Source organism: Micropterus salmoides, unplaced genomic scaffold (genome assembly GCF_014851395.1).
Source record: "Micropterus salmoides isolate LMB-PRFRI ecotype aquatic unplaced genomic scaffold, ASM1485139v1 Ms_hic_scaffold_19, whole genome shotgun sequence".
In the NCBI taxonomy this organism is placed as follows: domain Eukaryota; kingdom Metazoa; phylum Chordata; class Actinopteri; order Centrarchiformes; family Centrarchidae; genus Micropterus; species Micropterus salmoides.
This window is the reverse complement of record NW_024041039.1, coordinates 9,249,370-9,259,625: the sequence shown is the minus strand read 5'-3', so window position 1 is coordinate 9,259,625 and position 10,256 is coordinate 9,249,370. Positions and strand designations below refer to the sequence as shown.

General features: G+C 38.2%; 1 protein-coding gene across 1 annotated transcript; it reads right to left on the bottom strand.

Annotated features, from left to right (window-relative positions):
* Positions 1-586: 586 nt before the first annotated feature.
* tmx1 (thioredoxin-related transmembrane protein 1) lies at positions 587-8,291 on the bottom strand. The gene is made up of 8 exons (XM_038728621.1): positions 8,068-8,291; positions 7,570-7,685; positions 6,786-6,831; positions 5,779-5,907; positions 5,336-5,381; positions 4,158-4,259; positions 3,996-4,062; positions 587-3,849 (listed from the first exon to the last, which is right to left on the bottom strand). The coding sequence occupies exons 1-8, from the start codon at positions 8,259-8,261 to the stop codon at positions 3,596-3,598; spliced, it is 954 nt and encodes a 317-aa protein (XP_038584549.1). The 5' UTR covers positions 8,262-8,291; the 3' UTR covers positions 587-3,595.
* Between the last annotated feature and the right edge of the window lie 1,965 nt (positions 8,292-10,256).

Genomic DNA, 10,256 nt, shown 5'->3' with positions numbered 1-10,256 from the left:
ACCTTGTGTCACATTTGGGTTGAAGGACAACAGCTCAGATTTACCTTGTGACCCGTTGGAGGTCCCCAAACCCTAGGTAGGGAACCACTGGACTGTATATAAATTAGTTAAAACTACCTGCACCTCGACCAGCTACGCACTGATGAAACAGGATTAACAATGGCATGATATCTGATGTTCATCACCGGGGACATTGCTTTGCAGAAGCAGTGCTTTTACTTCTGATACTTTAAGGACATATTCTGATAAAATTGTACTTAAACTTAAGTGGGATTTTAAAAGCAGGACTGCAGTATGTTTCCATTGTGGTATTAAAGAATATGTATACTTCATCCACCACTGCTACAGTATGTTCTATCATATTCTTTCATATCACTATTTTGGCAAGTGTTTCTCCAAGTATCTGATACTTCTTTGCTTTTCAGGATGTTCCCAGAGTTGTCTCGGCACCATCTGCATTATAAATGTTTTCCAGCTGTGAACAACTCTATTTCCTTCTTTGTGCATCACAGATGATTATAAATACTAGTGGAACATATTTGTGTCAGTTAACTATTGGAAGCAGCAGAAGGAGCAAAAGTGAGACTGTTGTCAGAGATAACTCTTTATTCAAAGAAATGTTCAAACAATAAAAGCACAGCCTGCTCAGAGTAAAGTGTGAATGCTACAAGCCATACTTAGTGGTCGGGTATAAAAAAAAATTAAAAAAATCACAACCTGTTTCAACAATCACTGAAATGAGTAATTTGCTTTTTGGGAATAGAAAGCAGCATAAAAATAAATCAAAGTCTATGCCAGTCATTATAAGCGTCGTGGAAATAGTGAAGTGTGTCACACTCTCTCACACACTCTCTCTCTCACACACACACACACACACACACACACACACACACACCTTTTTGCTCTACTAGACTGAAATACATACAGGCTATGCTTACAGTGGCATTAATATTTTAGAAATAGGCATCAAAGTGATAATTTGTTCATGATTTCAATAAGAAACAAATGTCCACAAAATGGCACAAATTTAGGTAAATTAACCTCAGAAGTTCAGGTCTCAATTAAAAGTTTTCAGCCTTAAAAAAGTCAAATTAAAAGTGGTTAAAACAAGATTACAGTTGGATAAATTATGCTTCCCTTTGTTGCACAGACAACTTCATTCTGCTCCTCGCACTGTTTCACAACAGCGTTAGGACGGATATGCCTGACTTCTCTCAATTTACAAAAGGGAGTGAGAGCCCCTAAATTGTTCCACTCTTTAAATGTATTACAGCATGCGTATACTGTAGACAGGTTGACAACACATCTGGGATGTTTGAGTAAACATCCCTTAATAATTAGAGAATCACAAGTAAACAAAAAACAATAACAAAAAATTTAATAAAACCTCCCGTTGGTTGATTATTTCATACGTTATGGGGACATATAGTATCTACAGAACAACACTTACCAGACCTTTAGTATTTATTGTTGAGTTTAGTTCCTTTTTTTAAATTAGCATCTTCCTGTCCTGGTCTAGTTTTTTGCAAACTGGCAAGAGTGCAGCTCAGTCAAAGTCAATGTTTTTGTGCAGTTATTGAGCAAAACACAAATGCTGTAAGAAGGGTTCCTGCCCCTTACGTACTTGTGCCTGCCGTAGCCATTAAATGTATTTACATTCTGTAATTACTACATCAGTAGTTGCCATTGTTTGTGGCGGATCTGCCATTCCTGCACTTGATTCAAATTGCCTTCCCACGCATGAGGGATTTAAAAGAAAGAAAACATGTGTAATCCAGCATTGTTTTTAATTTGAGCTCATTATCACACTTTGTTTACTGTTCATTCTCCTAAAACTGTCGCATAGCTGTATTAATTTACTGCTAACTCAGTGGCCTTTATTATAAAGCAATGTATTTGTCACCAAGGTGAGAGCTGATCACGATTATCAAAAAACGTGTCTACAAAACAAGACAGCAGTCATTTTCAGCATTTTCTTCATCAGTGGATAAAATCTTTTTTCAAGGGAGTAATGGAACCAGATGGTGCAGCCGCAAACCCCTTTCACACATGATGTCTACCCCTGAAAAGTTCAGAATAATTTACTGGATGGGGTCATTTGTGAATAGGAAGAGTGATCAGTATTCAAGGAAATCTGTACCTCCAATTTCCTACCTCAAAACACCTGTACGGCTGTGTTGTGAGTGAAAGCAGCAACACTGCAGGGACAAGCAAGTAAAAGGTGACATCTGTCTGACGAAAGATGCTTTCATATGTATTTAGCGAACTAATCACAAAACTCTGCTGATGACGTATTTGAATCTGCAACTTGTTTACGGCTGCCTTCCTTGCAAATGCTTTTGCGGGGGTTTTGGTCAACAAATTGTACAAATTATTTTGTTTGCAACAAAGCTTAGTTCTTAAGATTGTCTGGAATCCTGACAGATTCAGAAATAGAAAAACAGCTCCTCACCCGCCATGTTCCTGAAAATAATTAGACGTCTTACAGCTCTGCCATCGTCATGTACACGTACATCTGGCCATCTCCCATCTTCTGCTTCTGTTGAGTTTTATGGTGGCTGGCATCCATGTGCGTTGCATTACCACCGTCTGCTGGACCGTCCCTCGCTCCATCTATTCCAGCACTGCAATGACGTGTGAAAAGGCGCAAGACTGAAATGTTCCTAAATGAGGCTGCATGTGTGAATAGTAAAGAAATCACCAGCAGAGCTTAAAAATGTTTATCCCAGTAATTTACTGGGAACTATGTTTGAAAAAGGCTAGAGAGCGCTCTTGGATGAAGAGCGGCAGACGATAGGCACACCTCCAACTTCTCAGCAAGATACAAAACTTTACTGTGTCCTGCGGTTGTGTGGAAAACTACTTGTGCCATCTGCAGCATGAAATCAGATAGCGGTTGCAGTTATTATCTGACAAAGCAGCTACTCAACAAGTGTATGCTGTAGTATTAAACCGCACTTGCTGTTACCACAGTAACCACTTTAATTTCAAAAGTAACTGTAACACTTGAGGCCATTTCTTTTCCCTCTTTTCTCCATTATGAGCTGAATGTGGAATGGTGTGTGAACACTGTTACGTTGGGTTGAACTGTCAGGGTTTGTAAAATATATGCAACATAACCAACTGGATGTATACATTAGCTATAGTAATAGTAAAATTTTACAATATAAACTTCAAACGCAAGCCTTGTGTAATAATTCTGAGATAAACACATAATAACACACAAATCTTTAAAAAACGATGCATAGCATAAACAACATTGCAAATTCCATCTCTGCTGCACTTCATACCTAAACCTCAGCCAGGCAATTTGTTTCCACAAGTGAAAACAGGTGTCAGGAGTGTTTTTGCTTTTTCCAGGTGGAGCCTGCTGCTCAGATGGTTAGAGTCTAAAGCGCTCCTGTTGAAAACAAGGGAAGGAGAAGAAAAGAAGTGAGGTGTTTCTGGGAGCCCAGGGGAGGAGGAGGAGCAAGAGAGGAGGTTAGGGGGAAGTTTAGGGCTCCCTGCTGTAAACACTGCTGCTCAGGACCAATGCTCCTCCCACTCTGATGACTACACGGCGCTCTTCTCAAACGAGTAGGGGCCACGTGACTCTCTAAGTGTCCTCCTCATCCTCCTCCTCTTCCTCCTCCTCACGTTTGCCCACCACCCTCTTCCTCAAAGCTTCATCGGACAACGCCTGTCCCTTAGGTTCTGGACGGCCCTCTGGAGATCCTCTTCTCCTACTCCAGACATCATCCTGGTCGCCATCCTGCTCGTCATCCTCTTCATCATCGTCTTCCTCGCCATCGGCCTCATGTTCATCCTCTTGTCGTTGGAGCAACCTCTGCTGCTGCATTGTCTGTTTTTCTGCAGAATAACATTTAGAACAGTGAGTGACCACTCGTAAAACCAGTTACAAACAAAACCTGACTACTGGTTAATGAACAATCTGTGTCTGTATCTCCATTTGTGAATATAAGATAAATGTATAAGGGCTAGTAAGTGAAACTCACTCTGGTAGTAATCCGGAGAAGAAAATCGCCGCGAGGGGAAGACAAAATCTGCGATGAACACCAGCAACTGTCAAGACAAAACAAAAATACCATTAATTTACAGGTAATGTATGTGTTTGAACTTAATGTGCACACCATAGGAGCATTCACTAGAGTTCTCACCAGTCCCAGTGCAAGGCCAGAGAACAGAGTGGCCAAGCCAAAGATGACGTAAGACCCCCAAACAGGAATCCCCAGATGCTCTGTCATATAGTTATGACAACGCTGGAAAACACAAAAACATTTTTACTTGAGGCTGTAAACAGACAGCTGTCAATAATAGCAAAAACTGAGTGCAAAAGACCTTTAAAACTTTGTTGACTGTTAAATAAATGTTGCTTGTAAAATTATGATGACATGAAACTAAAATTAAAATAGAGCTGCTACAGATGAGTATTAAATTAACTGCTAATTATTTGAATAATCGTTTAATCAGTTGAGTCATTTTTTTCACTCCTTTATGACAGTAAACTGAATATCTTTGGGTTGTGGACAAAGCAAGAAATTTAGGGATGTCATATGGGGCTTTGGGAAACATCGACAAACACTATTCACAATTGACATTTTATAGACCAAACTACTGAATGATTAATCAAGAAAATAATCAACAGATTAATCAATGATGAAAATAACCAATACAATAGTCTGACAATCAGACTGCAGGCATTTTTTGTCTGTATTGGACAGTGATAGAGAGAGAGGGGATGACATGCAGTTGGAATCACTTTGTGCGACCAGCAAAAAGCTTTCAACCGTGACCATTGTATTAAAGCATCTGCTAAAGCAGCACAGCAACATGAAACTTAGCCTGTAGAAAGAAACTCTGGCAGCTACTGCCAGTGATGCTTGGACTCGGCAGGAGTGGCGTTAATCCACTTTTTGTGTAAAAGCACTGAATGCTTCTCTTATAAATGCATGTGCAAAACAGTAATGTTAGTAAGTCGAGACACTTGCTTATTTTTTTTGTCTCAGCCAGTGGCATTAAAAAACATTATATGTTTCATAAAAATCACACTACCTGATGCTGTTATGAATGACGTTATGCGTAAAACTAATTTTGTGAAAACTGCCTGGTGTTTATATATATATATATATATATATATATATATATATATATATATATATATATATATACACACACACATATATATACACATACACACACACACACACACACACACCAGCTAGACACCAGTTAGACTTCCTCAGGCAGTTTTCACAAAATTAAATAAATACCTTCCTACAAATAATAACCTACACGGTCGACAGTCAGCACTACCAAAAGTGAAATCCGCACTTACCCGGATAAACATGGAGAGCTTGAACAAAGCAGACATCGAATTCATTCTGCCAAAAGGGGAGGAAATGACAGCATGTAATTTAATACAATTCTGTCAAACTGTAACATCACTACAAAGCCTGAACACACAAAAAACAACAAGGAGGGGACAGGAGGGGGGATGTTTGTGGTTCTTATTTTAAACCAACAGAACTGTTATAAGAAAAGAACTAACAGGCAGGTATCTGATATTGTTTTCTGTTATTTCAAAAAGAAATACAACCATGATACAAAGCTGTCACAACACTATGATTAGAAAGTACTTTTTTGGTATTACTGTGGAAAGCTGAAAGTAGTAAAAGACTGTATGCTTACGGCTGGGCAATCCAAATATATATAATATAATGTTTCAAGGGGAATGGAAAATCATGACGCCCCCTCTCATTATCATGACTGTAAACTCACAGAAACGAAGATGGCCCCAACCAAGAGGAAACTGGCTCCACTGCTTTCCATTTCTGCTCATCAATGAAGCTGAGGAAGTCCTCTTTAGTGCGAGCTCCCTGGTACTTCCGGAAGACGCCATCCTTACAGCTGGAACACAAACATTTCAGTCACTTTTAGAAGCAGTGTGTTGTTTCATCCCTACCAACATTTTCTATGGGAATCTTACACACTGACACATAATCAAAAAATAAATGTGTGTGTTTAGCTGTTGTGATCCTGAGCAAAATGGACCATAGTCCAGTGGTGTGTATATATATGCAATGAAGCAAACAGTTTAAATGCATGGTAATATGAGCAAACTAAATTAGGGCGCAAGCATGCATTTTGTGTATAGTATATAACCACAATCTGAAGTTTGAAGATATATGTTGTTGTTTTTTTTAAAAACTAAATTTTCTTTTACAATGACAAAGCAAAGGAAACTGCCATAACAAGATTCATTGAAAAGCCTGTAGGCGATATTGCTTCACAGCCTGCTGTTACACACTGATTAATAAGTGATTTTCTGTTACTGATTAATGCTGGTTATACATTTGGTCTGACAGTGAGAACTGACCTTCTCATTAAAGGGAATTTGTTTTTCTCCATTTATATAATTCCATTAGTTTAATCACTAATTAGATTATTTTTGGTTAAACAACTTTTAATCTACATTTTCACTATTTCTAGACATGTTATAGATTGAATGGCTGATATAGTTTAACAGTTTAAATTAATAATGTTAACCCCACATGTGGCATATTTTAATAACTCACAGTTTTTCTCCTTATTAATAATTAGGCATTCAAAAAGATTTTTAAAAAAAGCTAATGTGACATAATACAAGATTTCATAGAACAGAGAATTTGTGATCTAAAAGTGCATGAGATTCTAGTTAAATCCATTTGATCAACGGTGCACAGCAGCATTACACAAGCAGCCCCACAAAAGGAAGCATTAAAACCACAAAATAACCAAGAACTTACTGGTAAATAGTAGGAAGTGAAGTGATGATGAATCGCCCACTCAGACCTTACAGAGGGAGGAGATGAGTACAGTCAATGTGCAGGAAGGAACAATCTGAAAGGAATTTCAGACTTGCAGATGGGCTGAAATAATGTCTGCAATATTGGATTTTATATGATTTTGGCATCTGTGTAATGGAAAACTTTGAATAGAGACTCATTTAATTTCATGGACTTGTCAAAAACAGACTGTTTATACACAGTCTCAATAGATTTTTCAGAAAGCATAGCATATCATATATATATATATATAAATAATATTTCAACATTATGTTACTAATTTATATTTACAGAGAGGGAGGATTTGACACTTAATTGGAATAAAACTGAGTAGCTCATAATATTAAAGTAGTACAAAGATTTGAATGCAAATTTGAATTGCTGGTGTATCTTTGACAAACACTACTAAATAACACAGTTGCAATTTATTAGCTCCACAGCTATGCAATAAATCCTGCCTTCATTTAAGTTATGATCAGGTTTGTCTGAACTGCTTTAGAGAAGTGTTGACTCGACTTTAAGGCGATTTTTATTGCATTATACTGAGATGTATTTCTAAAGTTTTAGAAACACATCATAACCATAAAAACTGTACATTATAAGCCTCATCTAACTGGTGTTTACTGAAGAGCTGCTGTAACTTGTTTTGGCTATTTTGTCCTGCTAGTTATAACAGAATTTGTTTTGTTATGTAGGTAGAAGTCACGGTGTAGCTGCCAACAGGGAAAAGAGCATTCAGGCCTACCAGGTTGATCTGTCACGTCCACCTTGGCTATGTTGACCCCCATGTCCTCCCCCCAGTCCGCAAACTCCGTCCACACCGGCTGGAGCTGCTGGCATGCTGGACACCAGGGTGCGTAGCTGAGGGGTTATCAAGTTTAACAGGTAAGTCCTCAGATATACTGCACAATCAACTCACACCAACGTGTAAATAACCACTGTGTAAAAGCTGAAACGTGCTGGTGACCTGACTGTTACTTTATTAGCATGTTATTTAGCATCCTGGCTATCATACAACTCTATGGTTATCTGGTTAGATAAAAGATGGCAGTTCTTAGCATAGCTAGACATTTTAGCAGCTTTTCTGGACTAAATGACAGAAAGACAATACAGCAATAAGATAAGACAACATTTAAGCCTGACTCCAATAATGCCCCGTTTCTACGAGCTCAAAATAGCTTAGTTAACGGACAAGCTAGCTAGCAGGTTAGCCGTTAGCAGTGGAGGTTAGCGGGACACTGACAATTCAATCATCCATTCTCCCGTCAGGATTTCCTCCCAGTTGCCGTCGGTCACTTCTCTGAGGCTGCCCGGCTTTGCCGAAACTGGCAGCGACGTTAAATAAACCACCAGGGATAAAAAGCATATCCATGAGCGGCGTTTTGTTTGCCGTGTTAAGGAAAACATCGCGCTGCTGCTCGCTAGCAAACACGTCATGTCTGTTTGAGACGGTTCGCCCACTTCCGCTGTGCGCGCTAACGTCCCGAGTCACGTGTTTCGTTTTTAACTGAGTGCAGGATGTGAAAGTCGCAGGTTATCTTTAGAAAATACTATACCGACAGAATGAGCAGTTGTTGTTTAGTTTGCTTAGTTGTAAAGCCGCAAAGTGAGCATGATATTTCACTATGCAAATATCAACATATAAGGGTGTACAGAAAATGTAAGAGAAAATGACATTAACATTAAAATTATTTCTACAGGTTTCTACCTTTAGAAATAATTTTAAACCAGCTAAAGCAGCATGTTAGGTTCTTTATGTAAACAGCAGGTGGTGCTATTGCCCCTAAAATAACTCTGAAAGCAGGTAGATGACTGTTGCATGTGAGAGAAAATGTAGCTATATGAATGCATTATAGACTGCATTTATCCAAGGATTTATATTCACAGAGCATGCTGTAGTAAATGCCACTGTCTATATGTGATAGACGAGTAATAATAACATGCAATATTCTCTATGCCACATTCTGTTGTTGATTTCATCCTTTCCAGATCAACTCTGCCTGTACTCATTATTATTGCTATTTGTATATAATTCTCTACTACTATTTATCATATCCACACTTCTTATTTTGTTATTTTATATTTATATTTGTATTTTTTGTTATATTTTCTACTTACCTGCTTCTATTTTATTTATATTCCTTAATATCTTGACATGCAAAGTAAACCACTGTAGCAAGAGAATTTCCCCTCAGGTATCAATAAAGTATTTCTAATTCTGAATCTGATTTCTGAGAGTATGGCTGCTACTAAATGTCAAAAAATAGTGAAAAAAAAACTCCTACAAGTTATTTAAATGTCTTGTTTTGTCTGATTAACAGTCCCAAACCCCAAAAATATTTAGTTTATAATGATGTAAAGCAGAGAAAAGCTTCTTCACTTGAGAAGCTGTAACATGAGAATGTTTGCAATTATTGCTTGAATAAAAATGCACAATTTCTTGCTGTTTCAGCTCTAGGCAAGTATGGCAATTAATCGTATGAGGTCCTACCGTATGTTTAAGCTGTACTAAGTAGTACTGAAGCTCATTAATGGCGAAACTACTGAGCATAAATAATCTGCAAGTCAAGGTTTGCAGGGTTTTGATCCAAGACGAAATGTGTACTTTGCTCGGTATCTTCAAAGCTGCATGCTGTGTTTTGCATTTTGCAAGTAGTAAAATCCATTTGATTTGACCTGGAGGTGAAATGCAATCCTATTAGACCCTAACTGAAAGAACATTTCATCTCCTAATCTAAAGTACTTAGAGTCTGCTAAAATGTACATCTGTCCATCCATCCATCCATTTATTTCCTGTCACATTTCTGGGTTGCAGTGGTAGTAGGAGAAGTAGACATCTTTCTTTCCAGCCATGTGCTCTAACAGGAGTTTGCAGATTAGATGATATGTAATTTCTTTAGTGAGTTCTGATTATGTAGGGTCTATTCCCATTTTGATTTGACCAGGATACCTTCCTGTGTATGCCTCTGCAGGGAGGCAATCCAGACATTTTAGAAGCATTTTTGTTATATTTGTTGAAATTCTCTTTACATAAAATCAAGAAATCAAAGGCTCTGATCTGGGATCTGTGTCGCAGGACTGCACAGCCAATATTCTTTCAGCCTGAATGATATGATTGGCTTGCCTACCTGCATGCACTATGCTAGTAAACCCACTGCGCATAAAAATGTGTTTTGAGGGAGGACAGAAGGGAGACGGTGGGATTTTTTCAGTTTCAATATCTAGCCATCTGGTCTCTAACGTTGCCTACCTAAGCTGTAAGATAGACTTGAAAAAACCTGTCCTTTAACCCAATGGTTCCCAGTTTTTGGAGCAGGTGACACCTTAAAATCCAAATAATTTCTACCTGCAACCCCTCTTATTGGTTGCAAATGTCTTCCAGTTGTGACCAGTTCTACACAACTTTGTGTAGATGATAATCTGAAGGTGACG

Bases quoted from the DNA above. Each gene is read 5' to 3' on its own strand.
- tmx1 (XM_038728621.1), bottom strand. From the start codon at position 8,261: ATGACGTGTTTGCTAGCGAGCAGCAGCGCGATGTTTTCCTTAACACGG. The intron at 4,063-4,157 runs GTGAGAACTCTA...TTGTCTTGACAG, and splicing joins CTGGCCTTGCACTGGGACTG to TTGCTGGTGTTCATCGCAGA. The intron at 3,850-3,995 runs GTGAGTTTCACT...GTTATTCTGCAG, and splicing joins TTCTCCGGATTACTACCAGA to AAAAACAGACAATGCAGCAG.